The sequence below is a fragment of the Diabrotica virgifera genome, chromosome 1 (genome assembly GCF_917563875.1).
Source record: "Diabrotica virgifera virgifera chromosome 1, PGI_DIABVI_V3a".
NCBI lineage: Eukaryota > Metazoa > Arthropoda > Insecta > Coleoptera > Chrysomelidae > Diabrotica > Diabrotica virgifera.
In genome coordinates, this window is record NC_065443.1 from 177,531,830 (window position 1) to 177,551,584 (window position 19,755).

The 19,755-nt window shown below is 35.0% G+C and overlaps 1 protein-coding gene across 2 annotated transcripts in view; it reads left to right on the forward strand.

The window, feature by feature from the left end:
• Window positions 1-19,755, forward strand: part of LOC126881647 (plasmanylethanolamine desaturase) — a 749,932-nt gene that overhangs the window by 618,495 nt on the left and 111,682 nt on the right. For both annotated transcript variants that reach the window (XM_050646023.1, XM_050646027.1), the window contains one exon: window positions 16,734-16,945. In XM_050646023.1, the coding sequence (XP_050501980.1) occupies window positions 16,734-16,945 (212 nt within the window). The remainder of the gene's footprint in view (window positions 1-16,733; window positions 16,946-19,755) is intronic.

Sequence of the window (19,755 nt, forward strand, 5' to 3'; positions counted from 1 at the left end):
ATAAACCATTGTTATACAGGTAACATAGTCATCATCTGTTTTGATTTCTTCCCCTAGCGCTTTATGTTTGTCAGGATGTTGCTTTAAGACTTTCTTCCTGTAGGCAGTTTTGATAATGTCATCTGTTGCTTTGTATTTTATATTTGGGATACCTAGGACTTTGTAATGATCTTGTGACTTCCATTCTTTAGGGTCTAAACTTCTCAAATATTCTACATCGTCTTCATAGTCCACGTTTTCTGGAGTTAGTTCTTCCTCTTTTTCCTCTTTTGGAATATCAACTTCTAGTTCGATTAAGAGATGTTGCACAAAACGAAGTTCAGGTTCTCCTCCGCCTACATTTTCGTAAATAAAATAATATCTCACCGCGACTGCTGTGAAAATACCACTTTCTTCAATTCTGGCTTCTCCCCTGTTTACTTCTTCTTCAAATAACACAGTTTCAAAGGTATCTCTTTCGCCTTCTTTTTCTATTCTGATCTCTTCTTCTTCTGGGCTCATCTCATCTTTTGAGGAATCCCAAGCTTCATTTTCCTGTGTCAATCTTCTTTCTTCTTTTTCTTCTTCTGGGCTCATCTCTTTTTTCGAGGAATCCCAATCTTCATTTTCTTTTGACAATCTTCTTTCTTCTTTTTCTTCTTCTGGGCTCATCTCTTTTTTCGAGGAATCCCAATCTTCATTTTCTTTTATCCATCTTCTTTCTTCTTTTTCTTCTTCTGGGCTCATCTCTTTTTTCGAGGAATCCCAATCTTCATTTTCTTTTATCAATTTTCTTTCTTCTTTTTCTTCTTCTGGACTCATCTCTTTTTTCGAGGAATTCCAATCGTCAATTTCCTTTGTCACTCTTTTTTCTTCTTTTTCTTCTTCTGGGCTCATCTCTTTTTTCGAGGAATCCCAGGCTTCATTGTTTTTATTTATCTTCTGTTGCTTTCTCCTCTTTCTTCTCTGTCCTTGCTTCATTGCCAAATTCAATTCCACCGTTTGTTTTTTGTCAAAATTATCCTTTTTCCGTTTCTCATGTTCCTTGTCCATTTCCAGAATGTCCTGTTCTTTTTCTTTTGCTTGTTTTGTTTCCTGTTGATTGTTATCCATTTTTTGTTGTATTTCCTTCACCGCTCGTTTTGTTTCTTCCTGATTTTCTTGCATTTTATCCATTTTATCCAATTTCTTTGATGTTTCTTCCTGATTTTTATCCCGTTTATTTAATATTTCGTCACATCTTTGTAACTGGAGTTCCATCAGTTGTATTACTTTATCTATTCCTGATAATTCCTGTTGTTCTGATGCCATGATTGTTGTTTCAAAAATGTCTTCTTGTTCTTTGTTTTCTTTGCTTTTGCTTCTGGTTGTTATCAACATGTATTTAAAATTTATCCCCGCCTAATATGAAATTCGAAAATACCTTGTATGCTGTCGAGACGAAAATTTTTCTCTCCCCAAATATAATCAATTTATCCCACAAATTTTTAAATATTTCAACATTCAAATCAATCAAAACTAAAATAAATATGTAAAATTGTACCTAGATAAAAAAATTAAGTCAAACAAATATTTTAAAAATTTTAAATATATCAAACTTTTTCCGACGGGCAAATAAATTTTCCTTCACCTGTTTTTCCGTTTCCTATTCCCTTCAAATTCACAACCAGAGATACTTTAATGTCCTACGTTGGCTCGCCATGTTGTTATGATCTGCTTCTTATTAATTTTATATTAATGATTATTTATCTGATTAATTATTTAATTGTCGCAAATCACACATAAAAAACAATAAAAAAAAATCTCAGGGTGCCTTTTTATAATCTTAAAAAAATGTCTAAATAATCTTAGGTTATACTTATCTTCTCTCGTGGGTTCAGTATCTCTTAGTTGATCCTAATCGGGGTAAAATAGGGAAAAGAAATAAAGCAAAACTTTAAAATAAAAATATAGAATTGTCTTTTATGTATCAAAATCAATACTCTAAAATCTATCGAATCTAAAAACCTGTGGACACAGATGTCCGAATGAAATTTTTACCACTTAAATTTATTATAGTTAAAAAAACAATTTATCGGTTTGTTCCCGATGACTTTGGTAAAACAAACTAAACAAAGCAAATTTATGTATTCGCAAGATTAGCTATACTTCCTATTTACTTTTAGAAATATTGGAATTTTAATTCATATGCTTTTTACTCAAAATTTTAGTTTCCGAACATAAAAATATCTTTCACATAAGTTGACTGACCTTTTGCTTCAAACACTCTGATGTCTTCTTGTGACCCAAAAACAGCTCTCCCTCGTTGACTATGTCAAAGGCTACTCATCAAAGCCCTCTCCGTTCTCCAGCTTCAAAACTATCAGCATACCAGTACCAATTCTCCAACAAGCCGGGCCTCTTTTGACACGTACTCGATTCAAACAAAACTCCAAAAATTCTCTGCTCTCCTTCTCACAATAATACAGAATCAAAGAGGTATTTCGTCTCAATTTGATCTGTCTCTTGTTCCACTTTTCAACACTATTCTCCACTATCAAACAGCCACTGGTACTTGCTAACTATCTATCCACAAAAAAACGTCGAACTGCTCTTCAGCGATGCCAAAAACTTAATGACTTCTTTTTCAAACTCTCTCAATCATTCAAACTACTTTTCCCCTTCCAACTTGCCAAGAATCATAAACAATCTTTTCCATTCGACAAACAAACAGTCTTTCAAAATTATTCCGACCATCCTAATTAATTTCGGGGAAACTCTACAACATTTACTCGTGTTGAACAAAGATATTAAAATTCCAAACTTTCTTTTTAAACCACTTTCCCAGAAAGTGATAATTACATCTACCTGTGGATTCTATAGTTCTCCTAATAAACAATCTATTTTCATTTTAAATCTAAATACATCGTCCTTTTCACTTTAATTATTCACAAAAGTCTTTAATGGTTCATTGGAAAGCTCATTAACACATTCGCGGTCATGACTGCATATGAAGTCATTTACTCCATAAGAATACGTGTATAAAATGACAGCGTGTCCGCGAATGTGTTAAAAAGAGAAATCCACTTACATCCAAACTAAATTCTAATAAATATTTAGTTCTCAATATACAGGGTGTATCAAATTTATGTGCCCGCGTTATTTAAAAAAAAATTAATTTAATTTTTATTTTGCCTTTGATTGATAAAATTGAAAACACAATAATATATTGTTGACTGGACCGGATCCGTTCCCATTTCCAGCCAAAAACATTTTTATAAATGGATGATTAATATTTCTTGCCTAGTGCAATTGAGTCGCACCCAAGAATAATAAAATAAAAACATTTGAAATTAAATTGCTGATAAAAAGTCTATATAGTCTTTGTGTAATTCTAATTCTAATTAATAGTCTATTTGGACACTTTGAATTTGGCAAACACTTACCCAGCTAGTGGATAGTGTAATGTTCTTGCTGGACAACTTTCACCATTTTTAAACGACGCTAATTCACTATTTTTGAGGTATTAGTACTCAACAAACAATGGCTGAGGTTTACCATGTAGTGGGTCAAAGACCAATATAAAAATAAAATAAAAATTTTATTTTTAATTCAGTTGCAATGCGAAGTCAAAACAATCTTACTTTTCAATTAGAATACGGAGCACAGTCCAGTCCTCTGAATCTCGATTTTCGGCTCTTATTGAAGCCTCATCGGAGAGAACGTAGGCTTGTTCTCCATACCCCAATTGATCAGCACTGAGAGGTTTTCCCACCCATTGCAACTGAAGTGGAAATATTAGGTGACTAGGTCATCTGGCAATCAAAAGATGAATTTTTCGATCCCAATAGCATTATTAATAATATTTAGAAAATATTAAAATATTACTAAAAGATTCCTTAATTGAAAACTTATTGGTCCATTTCCTTGGTAACACCTCCAAGGCTTCTTAAATTTGCAAGCCAAATGGATGCTGAAGCGAAGAAGACAAGAGGGAATTCAAAAAACTTACAATTCACGACCCCGTCTGTTCAGCTGGTAAATTCCAACAGAGAATGGACCTAGTTACTCGAAGGAGTAAAGACCAATATAAAAATAGAATAAACATTTTATTTTTAATTTAGTTGCAATGCGAAGGCAAAACAATCTTACTTTTCAATTAGAATACGGAGCGCAGTCCAGTCCTCTGAATCGCGATATTCGGCTCTTATTGGAGCCTAATCGGAGAGAACGTAGGCTTGTTCTCCATACCCCAATTGATCAGAACTGAGAGGTTTTCCCACCCATTGCAACTGAAGTGAAAATATTAGGTGACTAGCGTCATCTGGCAATTAAAAGATGAAGTTTTCGATCCTAATAGCATTATTAATTATATTTAGAAAATATTAAAATATTACTAAAAGTTTTTTAAATTGAAAACTTATTGGTCCATTTCCTTGGTAACACCTCCAAGGCTTCTAAAATTTGCAAGCCAAATGGATGCTGAAACGAAGAAGACAAGAGGGAATTCAAAAAACTTACAATTCACGACCCTTTTTAATTGCCAGATGACGCTTTCTTCTTCTTAAGGTGCCTATCCGTTCCGGATGTTGGCGACCAGCATGGCTATCCTAACTTTGCTTGCTGCTATTCTGAATAGTCCGGTTGTCGATGTATTAAACCACTTTCTCAGGTTTTGAAGCCAAGATATTCTTCTTCTCCCTGGTCCTCTCTTTCCAAATACCTTGCCTTGAAGAATGAGTTGCAACAAGCCATATCTCTGTTCATTCCTCATAACATGGCCAAGATATTCTAGTTTGCGCTCTTTGATTATGTTAATAATCTCGCATTCCTTGCCTATTCTACTTAGAACCTCAATATTAGTCACACGATCCACCCACGAAATTCTCAAAATGCGCCTGTAACACCACATCTCAAATGCCTCGAGTTTTCTCAAAGAAGCCTCGGAAAGTGTCCAGGCCTCTACTCCGTATAATAACGTAGAAAATACATAGCATCTGATGATAGAGATTTTGGTAGCAAGAGGTAAATCGTGGCTTCTGAAAAGAGACTTCATCATTATGAACGCTGATCTCGCTTTTCCTATGCGTTGTTTTATTTCACTTGAGTGGTCCCACTGGCTGTTTATGTTGGTACCAAGGTATGCGTAGCTGTCGACCCTGTCAATTAGTTGTTGGTTAACCAAAAGCTGTGTATTTAATATTTCGCGCTTACTGACTACCATATACTTTGTTTTTTTCGTATTGAGATCAAGTCCGTATTCTCTACTTATATCTGATATGCGCGACATTATTCTTTGCAAACCATCTAGACTGTCTGCAAAAACTACAGAGTCGTCGGCATATCTAATGTTGTTCAGACGCACTCCGTTGACTAATACGCCTTCCTGTAGTTCTCCCAGCGCTAGATGACGCTAGTCACCTATATATTTTCACTTCAGTTGCAATGGGTGGGAAAACCTCTCAGTGCTGATCAATTGGGGTATGGAGAACAAGCCTACGTTCTCTCCGATGAGGCTCCAATAAGAGCCGAAAATCGCGATTCAGAGGACTGGACTGCCTTCCGTATTCTAATTGAAAAGTAAGATTGTTTTGCCTTCTCATTCCAACTGAATTAAAAATAAAATTTTTATTTTATTTTTATATTAGTCTTTACTCCTTCGAGTAACTAGGTCCATTTCCTGTTGGAATTTGCAAGCTGAATAGACAGGGTCGTGAATTATAGGTTTTTTGAATTCCCTCCTGTCTTCTTCGCTTCAGCATCCATTTGGCTTGCAAATTTTAGAAGCCTTGGAGGTGTTACCAAGGAAATGGACCAATAAGTTTTCAATTTAAAAAAAAATCTTTTAGTAATATTTTAATATTTTCTAAATATTATTAATAATGCTATTAGGATCGAAAACTTCATCTTTTAATTGCCAGATGACGCTAGTCACCTAATATTTTCACTTCAGTTGCAATGGGTGGGAAAACCTCTCAGTGCTGATCAATTGGGGTATGGAGAACAAGCCTACGTTCTCTCCGATGAGGCTTCAATAAGAGCCGAAAATCGCGATTCAGAGGACTGGACTGCGCTCTGTATTCTAATTGAAAAGTAAGATTGTTTTGCCTTCTCATTAAAACTGAATTAAAAATAAAATTTTTATTTTTTGTTTATATTGGTCTTTACTCCTTCGAGTAACTAGGTCCAGTTTCTGTTGGAATTTGCCAGCTGAACAGACGGGGTCGTGAATTATAAGTTTTTTGAATTCCCTCTTGTCTTCTTCGCTTCAGCATCCATTTGACTTGCAAATTTTAGCAGCCTTGGAGGTGTTACCAAGGAAATGGACCAATAAATTTTCAATTTAAAAATCTTTTAGTAATATTTTAATAATTTCTAAATATTATTAATAATGCTATTAGGATCGAAAACTTTATCTTTTAATTGCCAGATGACGCTAGTCACCTAATATTTTCACTTCAGTTGCAATGGGTGGGAAAACATCTCAGTGCTGATCAATTGGAGTATGGAGAACAAGCCTACGTTCTCTCCGATGAGGCTCCAATAAGAGTCGAAAATCGATTTTTTTGCTTACTTATAAACAATTAGAATAACTTTTTAAGCGTTACCCGTAGAAAGATTATTTTTTCATATTTTTAAAGACTGAATTTTTATACACATTTAGAAAGAGAAACAAGTGTCCTAGGACAATTAGGGACGAAGTTAGCCCCCCCTTTTTTAATTCACATGTTTTTGCAAAATAATTTTGCAGTAGTAAGTATTTAGAATTATTTTTTGTGATTTTTTTTTATTAAATTAATAGTATAAATTTTCTTCTTTCATAAACTATCCAAAGTATTAGCGTAACTTCATCATTTTCTGACTTATAGAGTTGCAAAAAAAATTAATTTGGGATAAACCAATTAAATACCTTTTAAACTATTTGACCAATTTCTTTGAAATTTAGGGTATGATTTAAGCAGCAGAAGTCTCACCATTTCATGTAATAAGAACGTTCTAAGTTAATTTTTACATAAGTTATGAATATTTATAAAAACTCAAAATTTATGGAGGGGAGGAGGAACTTGTATCTATTTGTCTTCAGAAATTACTAATAATTTCTCTGTTACATCTCTTGACATTACTGTCCCTAATATGGAACTTCTTGGCTTAAAAATATGTCATAAAAACTCTTTTGTTTTTCACCTAGTATGTGTTTATCGGCCTGGTGATTCTAGATTAGCAGATGATGAGTCCCTTATCGCATCACTTGATGAACTTCTAGGCTAGAAAATCTGATTGTTATTGGAGACTTTAATTTTAGAGACATTTCGTGGCCTATAACTGATCCACCTATGGACTTAACAACTTCCAAAAATTTATTTACAGATTTTGTATTAAATTCTAAATTACATCAATTTATAACGGAGCCAACTCGTTTTAGAATCAATAATTTACCATCTATTTTGGACTTCGTTTTCTCTAACGATCCCCATTTATTGACACATCCTATAATAAGCTCTCCAGTAGGTAACTCAGATCATGCAGTCATAAAGTTTCATATTCAGTTTAACTTACAGTACTGTACTTCTAATGTTAATTAAACGGTATATGAAATAATTAATTTTGAAAATTCAAATCGCCAACTGGCTGATATTGACTGGAATGATGTTTTTGGCGACATAAGGGATCCAGTTATATTCTGGGATAAGTTCTTCTTACACGTTGTTAATCTCTGCAAAAACCAAAATATGTACCTTCAAAAAAACTATATACAAAAATAACATAAAACCTTGGATTAATGGGGATGGGGAATTAATATATCTGATCAAGTAGTGGAACAAATATAGACGTACAAATCGTATAGAGGATTTACTAATTCATCGACATTTTGAAAATGATTTAAAGAAATCTCTACATGAACTCGTGTTGCCTACGAAGAGAGTATAGCATTAGTAATAAAAATAAAAATGTATACCATTTTTATTCAGTTGCAATGCGAAGGCAAAACAATCTTATTTTTCACTTAGAATACGGAGCGCAGTCCAGCACTTTGAATCGACGATTTTCGCCTCTTATTGGAGTCTCATCGGAGAGCCTGCTGCTCCATACTCTAAGTGACCAACAACGAGAGTTTATCCCCCACACCGAAACTGACGTGAATGGATTAGGTGACTAGCGTCATCTGGCAATTGAAAGGTAAAGTTTTTCAATCCTAATAGCTACATTAATAATATTGAAAAATAATAAAAATATTACTTAAAGATTTTTAAATTGAAAACTTATTGGTCCATTTCCCTGGTGACACCTCCAAGGCTTCTACAATGGGCAAGCCAAATGGATGCTGCCATGAAGACGAATGTGAAGGAATTCTACACTATGCAATTCACAACCCCCGTCTGCAGCTTGGTAAAGTTCCAACGGAAAATGGACCTAGTCACTCTATAGGAGTAATACTAATATAAAAATAAAACTGTATACCATTTTTATTCAGTTGCAATACGAAGGCAAAACAATCTTATTTTTCACTTAGAATACGGAGCGCAGTCCAGCACTCTGAATCGACGATTTTTGACTCTTATTGGAGTCTCATCGGAGAGACGTACGCCTGCTGCTCCATACTAAGTGACCAACAACGAGAGTTTATCCCCCACACCGCAACTGACGTGAATGGATTACGTGACTAACGTCATCTGGCAATTGAAAGGTAAAGTTTTTCAATCCTAATAGCCACATTATTAATATTGAAAAATATTAAAAATATTACTAAAAGATTTTTAAATTGAAATCTTATTGGTCCATTTCCCTGGTTACACCTCCAAGGCTTCTACAATATGCAAGCCAAATGGATGCTGCAGTGAAGACGAAAGGGAAGGAATTCTACACTATGCAATTCACAACCCCCGTCTGCAGCTTGGTAAAGTTCCAACGGAAAATGGACCTAGTTACTCTATAGGAGTAATACTAATATAAAAATTAAAATGTATACCATTTTTATTCGGTTGCAATGCAAAGGCAAAACAATCTTATTTTTCACTTAGAATACGGAGCGCATTCCAGCACTCTAAATCGACGATTTTCGACTCTTATTGGAGTCTCATCGGAGAGACGTAGGCCTGCTGCTCCATACTCTAAGTGACCAACAACGAGAGTTTATCCCCCACATAGTAATAACTGTAAAAAACTGTACAAGTATATTCGATCTTCGTTGACAACAAAAGTTTCTATACCTTTACTGGAAAAAGATAATGGTGATATATCCCAAAATAACTATGAGAATGCCGAAGTTCTCGCCAGTACTTTCTCTAAGGTTTTCTCTGTCGAACTCACTAATCATCAGTTGCCTAGTATTACTTCTTCACGAGTTTCTTCTTCCCTTGAAAATATAATCATTACTCATGAAAAAGTTAAACACCATCTTCAAAACCTAAAAAATAATTCATCTTCTGGTCTCGACTTAATATCTTCTTTATTTTTAAAGAAATGTTCCGATGCTTTAGCTTACCCACTATATGTAATTATGTCCTTGTCATTCAATACACATATTTTGCCTCCCATATGGAAAACCGCATCTGTAACACCGATTTTTAAAAAGGGAAACAAATTGGATCCTAATAACTACCGTCCTATCAGCTTAACACCTATAATATGTAAGATAATGGAATCTATTATTGCTGAGAGAATTTCTGATTTTCTGCAAAATGAACTGGTTATACCAGAACATCAGCATGGTTTTGTCAAAGGACGTTCTACAATACGAATCTTCTCTGGTATGCCAATGAATGGTCAAGAGCATTAGACAGAAAAGCCCCGGTAGACATTATTTACCTCGATTTTGCTAAAGCTTTTGATCTAGTTCCAAAGAGAAGACAATTACATAAATTGGAACACCTTGGTATCCGTGGTCAATTACTGAAATTGATCGACGCGTATTTAACAGATAGAAAGTTTTGTGTTAGAGTTGGGGACTCTTTCTCAGTTGAGTGAACGGTTTTGAATGGGGTACCGCAAGGATCAGTTTTGGGCCCACTTTTATTCATAGCATACTCCAGTAATCTACAATTTTACAATAAATGTAACAAAGCTTTCTATGCAAATTACACGAAGCTATTTTCCGATCCCTCCGTAAATTTTCAGTTACTACAAGATGACCTTGATTGCATATCGGAATGGTGCTCTACTTGAATGCTGTCTCTTAATGTGGACAAATATGTAGTTCTTCACATGGGTAAAAATAATCCGTGTCTTCCTTACTCTATTAATGGGCGCGTGTTAAAAACAGTGAAATCACATAATGATCTAGGTGTTATAATTAATAACAATCAAGTTGGTCGAAACATATTTTGCAAATTTATAAAAAAGCTAACAGTAAATTATATCTACTAAATAAAACGTTCGCGAAAGTATCATTTATGAACTCAGTTCATCTGTATAAACTGTACATTCGACCAGTTCTGGAATATTTCGGAACTGTTTAGTGTCCGGTATTGTGCGATCGTAATATTCTCGAAAATGTACAGCGGCAGTGCACTAGGATGTCTTATGGTCGCTCAAGACCTACGTATACAGAAATACTGAATATGGATAATCTCACTACATTTGAACAACGTCGACTTCGAGGCAATTTAGTTATTACGTTTCGTCGTTTCGGATAGTAAAATACAACTTTGGAGATATGAGGGGTATGTTTATACTAGACAATAACAATCGTCTTCGTGGCCTCAAACTCAAGTTTAAAAAGGAAACTTTTTTAACAACAACTAGACAATTTTTCTCTGTAATCGAGTGTTCTCGATATGGAATAGCCTTCCGGCTGAGATCATAGATGCTCCATCTGTCAATATTTTCAAAAATAAACTGGATGACCGTTTGCTCCATATTTGAACATTTAATTTGTACTAAACACTTGGTATTACTTATGGTTTGGTATATTTAGTTAGTTAGTTAGTTTGCTTAGTATGTAACTATTGTAATATAACCGTTTAATTGCACACTATATAACATTGTAGTCAAATGGGCATATGGGTTTTCCGGCCCTGCTCAAAATTATTGTAAAAGAAAATAAAAATAAAAAATCAAGATATTAGTACCCTCCCCAGCACAGCCGCTCTTTCTGCTGCCTTACGGGTCACCTCCCGGACGTCCCAAGTAGCAATTTTTCGACGCATTGGTTGTCAGTACAAACAAATGCACTGTATATAACGTTGCCCGAGAGCATTTTCAGTTGTTTCGGCCAACGACCCCTAACCCGACTGACATTACGATGTTACAACGTTAAGTAATATCTTTAGTTATATGGGCAACTAAGTTATTACTATTGTGACAACTACATATCACAGTTAAGTTTTTTTCAACAATCGCAACTACTTAAAAACGTTATAATGCTAAACTAATTTACGCCCATGGGTTTTCTGGCCGACTAGGTAGTTGTCTCTCACGACCACAGGGCCTTTACGTATAGTTCTATAGATATGTGACACGTTTACGGCAACTTCAGGAGCAAAAAAAGAATTTACTTTATAACCTTACTTTTTTCTTATTATTTTATATTTTATTTTGCTGGAAATTTTCGATTTATTTAACAACCTGTTTATTTGTTTTTTATTAGCTGGTTTCTCCATTGTCCATTGTTTTATCAGTAGATTTGATAAGCTCTAATCTTTGTATCAGCTTTGCTAGACAGGGTTGCCAGGCCAGTTCTTACTCTTTCAGTACTATATCCGTTGCATGATAATGTGGCTGAAACTCCGACAAAATATGTACTTTTTGTACATATTTTGTCTGAATTCCATCCGAATTATCTTGCAGCGGATAGTAGTTTTGCTTTCAAAAAATCAATAGAAATCAGTAGATTCTTTTTAGGCCCTGTAAATACAGTAAAACCTGTGTTAACGGTTACTTGTCAAAATCGCCCGATTTCATAATCAACTTAAAGTAAACATTAAGTAAAGTTCACTTTAAAGTTGACATTTACCCATATATGAATTGTGATAAAGGTAGAGGTACCAACTTACTTAAAATTTAAAAAACTGATTATGAAACCGAGCGTTACAATCATTTTGAAAATTCTCCAAACCAATTATATGAAGATTTCCTTATTTAGATCTGGTATTTACCAGGTTCATTTCTAGACAAGGCGAAAACGGCGGGTTCGAAGGGAAAAATATTCCCATAAATTTTTTTTGCATAATCACATTCGTGAGACATCCCAGAATAAGGTTCAAGAAGTCGCCCAAGTGAAAAGTGGGCCAATTTTTGTAACAATTTTTTTTTAATCAAATTGCAAGAATCAATATTTTTGGCCCGAGCAATTTTTTCTTTAATTTTTTGGACCATTCTGGACAAAAAATGTTTCTAATAATTTTTCTCTAAAGTTGATCGTTTTCGACTTATAAGCAATTTAAAATTGAAAAAAACGAAAAATGGCGATTTTCAAGGCTTAATAACTCGGTTAAAAGTTATTATTATAAAAGTCAATATATGACTAAATCAAAGTTTGAAGCCCCCCCTACAAGATCCTGAAGAAATTTTTGTCATTATTTTATTACTAAGCTGTTATTTTTAAGTAATAATAATAAGCGCCATTCACGTGTGCGGGGCTGTAAATGCTGAGTGCGAGAGAGAAGCTATTCCAGCAGTCCTCGCACTCATATTTACAGCAGCGTCAATACGATACAACCACTCATTGTTATTAATTAAAAATAATAGCTTAGTAGTAAATTAATGAAACAGATTTCTTCGGGATCATGTAACGGAGACTTTAAACTTTGATTTAGTCACTTTCTGACTTTCAAAATAATAATTTTTGACCGACTTATTAAGCCTTAAAAATGGCCATTTTCGCGTTTTTCAAATTTTAACTTGCTTCTAACTCGAAAAAGATCAACTTTAGAGAAAAATTATACGAGACCTTTTTGTCCAGAATGGTCCAAAAAATCTAAAAAAAATTAGTCCGGGCCAAAATATTTATTTTTGCAATTTGATTAAAAAAAATTGTTAAAAAAAAATTGGCCCACTTTTCTCATGGGCGACTTCTTGAACCTTATTCTGGGATGTCTCACGAATGTGATTATGCAAAAATATCTCATGGGAATATTTTCCCAACGAACCCGCCGTTTCCGCCTCGTTTATTCTCTGTCCATCTATTATCATCATCTACGTCCTGAATCTTATTTTCGGTAATGACATTGGGAAATTGTAACAAAATGTCTGAAAATTAATTTAGAAATGGGGTGAATACTATTAAAAAGCAAATTTTATTTTAGTGATAACAAAATATTGAAATATACCAAACATCTAATAAAAAACATTGCCTACTAGAATTTTTTAAATAATATCAAAAATATACCAAACAGTAGATATCTACTAAATGTGGCAACGCTGTTAACGAGAATGATGCACTTCATTGCACTGGTCACATGACCTCTGTCGCCCAATAAGAGAGTGCGTTCTAAAGTGGTTGGGATAGTCGGTCCAGGCCGTGTTTGGTCGGCGATTGGACTTCTCGGTTGTCTCATCCGTCTATGGTTGGTAATAAGGTATATGTTAAGTAATATTGGTAATGTTGTTTAATGCACCATTTTGGTTTTTTTGGGATGTAAAGAAAATAAAAACACAAAATATAAAAAATGCAGGCATTTTCTAATACCTTTAAAAGCACCATCAATACATTAAATTTATACAAAACATCTTTAACATAAATTCTGGCTTTTATATTAAAATTAGATTTTTTAAATTTACATATTTTTTGTTAAAAAGGTGATAAAAAATGAGCGCGTGTGTTTTTTAAAGGTGGAATATCCATATTTGACGGTAATCTGAGATGCGTTTATAAATTTCACATCAGGTAATTTTCTTTAAGTCCTTATTTATGTAATTATATAAATTTAAATACCTGATATGATGTCAAAATAGTTTACTTTTTATATAGGTAAAAAAACATAACCAGTCCGACTCTTTGAGCAACCATTGCACGCAGGCACTTTTTATAGTCGCTTCAGTTGTCTTATGCAACGCTTAAGGTTGCCTAGGCAACGTCAAGACAACTCAAAAATCGTCCACCAAATTAGTGCAGAATTGGGTCGTCTTCTAGGCAATAACCACGTTGTAACAAAACGTTGCCACGCGGTAGACAACGTTGTCGCGTCGACAAATTGCTACTTGGGGTACTATTCCCAATCGTATGTAAGACAACTCTCAAGTACTTAACGTACTTTTTAGGAGTGATCCGCACGCCCGCACGAACAAACACCATTCCATCTCTCTTTCTCGGGCCTTTAAGGATTACCGCCTCCGTCTTTTCCGCCGCGAGACTCATACGGAGTCTCATAGGTGTTCCTCCCTATCCCGCACTGCTACCAGCACCGCGAAATCATCCTCGAACGTGAAGGGGGTTACACCCTCTCCGAATTCGCAGTGCATGACCCTGTCGTAAGCCAAGTTCCACAGCAACGTGCAAAGGACGGACCCTTGAGGCATCCCAGCCGCAACGTCTGCGAGCACGCCTCTCTCTACCATGATGTTCTTCTCGGAAGATAGTCCGACACGATGTTCATCAAATATGCGGGACAGTTTCTCGCCGCTAGAGGACCTAGCACAGAGAACCACCGTAACGAATTAAACGCGTTTCGAACGTCGAAGAGGAGCAGAATCACCCACTTGTTGCGGTCTCCACTCCACTCCACCGCTCGAAACACCTACATCATCGCATCAACCGTGCTCTTACCCTTACAAAATCCGTAGTGCCGTTGGGACAATCCCCCGGATCTCTCTGGGGGAGACTTCGATTCTCTCATGCAACATCCTCTCGTACAGCTTGTTTATGCTCGAAAGAAGACAAATAGGCCGATACTTTCTGACACTTTTCGGTAGGAGTACGAGCCTAGAGATTTTCCAAGGCTCGGGAAACACCTGAGCCTCAAACAGAGCATTTATGTGACCCAAAAGCTACACAGGCTCCAATCTCTCCAGACATTTAACCGCCTCTGGCGGTATTCCGTCCAGACCGACCGGGAGCCTTGCGCGACTTGAGGGACTCCACCACCGAAGCGAGTTCCTCCGGAGAGAAGGGTATATCTCGCTTCGCATTCACGTTCCTCCGCACGCCATGTCAAATTCCGGGCGGGAATAACTCTGTGACAATCTTGAGCTTCTCGTCCAGCGGTATGTCGTACGGACGATACGCTTTAAAATGCTTCATTACGATTTTATACCCGTCCCCCCAGAGGTGCTCATCCAACTTGCTACACAGATCATTCCAGTGCCTCTTCTTCTCGGCTCGGATCGTCCTACTCGGATCCTTCTTCAAAGCTTTATACTCTTTCTCTTTCTTTCTCGCTACTTTTTCCCGTCTTCTACTCCTCGTTCTTGTCATTTGTCGGCGTAGCGTGATGCACTCTCTTCTTAGTCTTTCAATTTCATCATTCCACCAGTAAGGCATCCTGCTGTCATGCACATTGCTCATTCTACTGTCACTCAACGCGGCTTTCATACTCGTTCGTGACCTTCCACCGTAGGTGGTTGGCGGCCGAGCGGCCAACCAATCCATGGAATGCAGTTAGAAGTGCCAGAGGGGAGCTATAAGTAAGGTTAACGGGTCAGATATGCTCGCTGATTCCAGACCAAACAGATATGGTTCCAGACCCGTCGGCTGAAGAAATAGGGGATGCACTTAATCTTCACGCTAATCCCGTGGAACTGAGATGACTTTTATCCTCGCCTGGAACACCGGCAATGTCTTATATCTGATCACTCTACCGATTTCCTTTGTTTACGGGAAACCAATTTTACCACAGCTCATAATCCTTCTTTAAAAAATTTTATTGGTTACAACTACGATAGAGCCACTCATTTATTTGCGAGTGGCGGAGCTTCCGTCTTTATAACGAAAGATATATATCACCAAGAATTCATTGTGTTGTGTAAACATATTTTTTAAAGCGGGATCGAGGATTTCTATCGATTCTTCTTGTAGAATACCTTGTAAGGCTGGAAAACAGTAAATTTCTTGATCTTCTAATTTTCTCTTCCATAAGAGCAACTTCTTCTGAAACTCTGTAATTTTCTCTGCCAATTGCAGGATATGAATATTTTCCCGAAAATCTGGAGCAATATGACTGGGTCAGAAACCCTTTCCAGTCATCCACACCATCGACACTTTCAACAGAGGAAGAAGAACAACTGACAAAATTGTCCTGTGATTCCAGGCTAGAGCTTCAATACGACAAGGACAAACTATTTGAATTTTGGAGCTCAGCTTCTCATGAATATTATGTCATCAGGCACTGCTGCATTAAAGGTTTTATTACCATTTGCCACTTCGTATTAATACATTATTGTGCGAAAGGGGCTTTTCTGCAATTGCAGTAATTAAAAACAAGTACAGGTCAAACATAAACTTAGAAAAAGGAATGAGAGTGGCAATTTCCAAACTGGAGTCCCGATTTCACAAGCTGTGCTCAAAAAAGCAAGCACATCCCTCACATTAACCAGCCAGTTATATAAATAAATATCCCTTTTTAGTTTTGTGCCTATGTTTTGATTTCGTTCTTAATTGCTAATAAAAATTATAAATGGTCAAATAGTGTTTTTGTTATAACTATAACCTGTTACTAGGCTAGTACTAAATTTTCTAAGTATTATTGGGGGTTGGGTTGAGGGGCGTCTCAAAAAAAATAGCACAGTCCCAAGGGCGTCACAGTACGAATAATTTTGGGAAGCCCTGATATAGCCTCTTAACCGAAAATGAAATTGTTAAATAACTGAGATGTATTAATGTAATTCTATATTATTTTCAGGTAAAAGAACGCAAGAAGTCATCTGCGTGGGAATATGTCTAACCCTGATGGTTATAAATTTTGTATTTATCGTATATTATATTCACTTAGAAAAATTAAGTACCATTCTCGTTGCTGCTTTTTGTGGAATCGTCACTGCTGATTTTGGCTCCGGACTGGTACATTGGGCTGCAGACACATGGGGATCTGTAGAACTACTATATATAGGAAAAGTAAGTAGAAAATATCCATTTTTTTATTTACTGCACAAACTCAAAAACTATACTAAATTCACAATCAAGATGCACTAGAAATAAACAAACCACGACACTTCAATGTTACCAGGAGCACTCCCGAATCATGATTCACAACGTATAAACTTTGTAAATCATGATTTGGGATTCAAACAATGTATGTATATACATTGCAATCATGATTTTGGAGTGCTCCGTATAACATTCAACGTGTCCTGTTTTGTTTATTTCTAGTGCATCTTGAAATAAACTGAAATATAGTAGTTTATTTAATTATTTTATTTTTACAGAATCAGTACAATAGTTGTTATAAAATATCTAACCTCACAGCTATCAACATAGTAATGTTGTTTTGTTACTTAGTAAAATAAAAATACCTTCTAATATAATTTAATTTTATCTTACGACTTATTAATATTGATAATTCAGATATACATATAATAGTATACATAAAATAGATGACTTCAAATTAATGTTGTTAATATTTTTCTTTAAAAAGACCATCTCATTGAAAATTATGAGAAAAACAGGAAAAACCCATGATTTAAACATTAACACATCATAACTTGAACACAAAATTGTAAATAATAATATAATATTCTAATCAAACTTCATTCAGAATGCTTTAAACCAGGGGTTCTCAATCTGTGGTACATGTACCACTGGTGGTACATTTCATTGGGTGCGGTGGTACACAAAACGCGAAACCACAGCCAAAATCCAGCATATTCGTAGTTAATTAAATTACCTACCTCCATAGATACTTCAGTTAGGTGGTACCAAAAATAATTATAAGCATTTTGGTGGTACATGGCTCAAAAACATTGAAAACCACTGCTTTAAACAATTGGCCAAGTACAAGGAAAATATTCACACTACATCAATAAACCTAAGCTATACCTATAAATTCGAAGAAACGATGAAAATAGATATAAATTTCCTTCGAGATTATTCGAAATATCCAAATCAAATAAGAAATCTAATGTTTGAAACAGATATAAAAGAATTAGTACCAAATTCATATCAAATTTACACCGACGCATCAAAAAACAAGAAGGGAACAGCCTGTGCAATATATGATCCACAAGTAAAGTATAAAAAAATGGTAAAATTAAATATAAACACAAACATATATTCGGCGGAGTTAATAGGTATACTAGAAGCCTTGAAGTATTGTCAACATATTATCACAAATTCAGAAATTGTTATAATAAGTGACAGTAAAAGCGCTTTGTCAAAAATAAAGCACCTGAAGATAACTTCCAAAGTAAATTATATTATTTTGGAAATAATCAAAAATATTAACAAATTAAATACAGATTTAAAAAAATACGGTTATTGTGGGTCAAAGGACACAGCGGAATTATGGGTAATGAACTCGTGGATTCCTTAGCTAAGCAGGCTCTAAAAGAAGGGACATATATTGACTACAAATGTACACCTGAAGAAATTAAGAATATTAGCACTAATATATATAAAATAATCAGAAGCAAAGAATTTGAGGAAATTAAAAAAGGTATGTACTGTAAAGAAATTCAATGTACCATCAAGACCATGGTTTGCAATGACAACTCTTCCAAAATACGCAGTGAGACAAATATGCCGTTTAAGATTTAACCATGCATTGATTCCAACATATCTACATAAAATTCATTTAAGAGACAATCCATATTGTCAATGTGGAGAAATAGGTGATGCTGAACATATGATTTTAAATTACCCTCTAATACAAATAAATAAGTATAAATATGTTTATAAGTAAATTATACAGTTGTAAAAACACACCCAATAAATTTAACATATATATTATCACAAATTAATAATACAGAATTAATGCAATTATTTATAGAACATATTAAAAATATAAAAATCAAATTATAAACTAACTAACGTAAAGATCGAAATTAAAATCTATTATATAAGTAAACCTGTGTTTTTGCCTGATGTGGTATTTCCACTGACCACTGGTCATTCCTTATAAAGTGTGTAGAATAAGTAGGATAAAAAATGTTAAGTAGATAGGTATAGAAAAAGATATTGTAAAATAAATGAGCAAAATTGGTGAATCGGCGAATGAGCCTTGAAGGGCCCGTAGTCATGCAACTCCAAAGAAAAAAAAATCAAACTTCTTTAGTTTAGACTTTATCCCACCAACATTTAAACAAAAAACTTGTAGGACAATTTGAGTTTTCCTGTTTCCAGAGGTAGTACTAGTAATACCAGTAGTAGTTGATATATAGGGCGCACAATTTTTCATCTTTCTTTCTATTAATTTCCAACATCTTCTGTAAGTACTTTTTCTGCATCTGCGTTAGATTACTTTTATGTTTACAAACATGTTAGCCAGATCAACTACTTGCTATCGTCAGAGACTATTTCCATTTTGTTTAGTTTATCTAATCTAATCACATTCACTACTTCCTTAACCGCTTATTATTGACTCTCTCTATGCTATCATTTTTATTTTTGTTAATCCTTCTCTCTCCTCAATTATCCTCAGTTATCGATCCCCAATATCTCTATTTCTGTTAATAATGTATCCTTATTGGGAAGGTGGATTGGCCTTCTACCGAGTAAATGATGCTTTCATTGAAAAAATTTCAATTTTATCAAATGACCATTGAAAGGATAACTTGCTTACATCCTTATGACTTACAAAATACGTTTGTTTAGGTACTATTCTCAGAGTAGGTATTTTCATACTGTCTATGATGACTATCAGATCAAGTGATTCAGTTTTAATAACTTAAATTTATTGTTCGAAAAATGTTAGGTACATGCATGTTGAA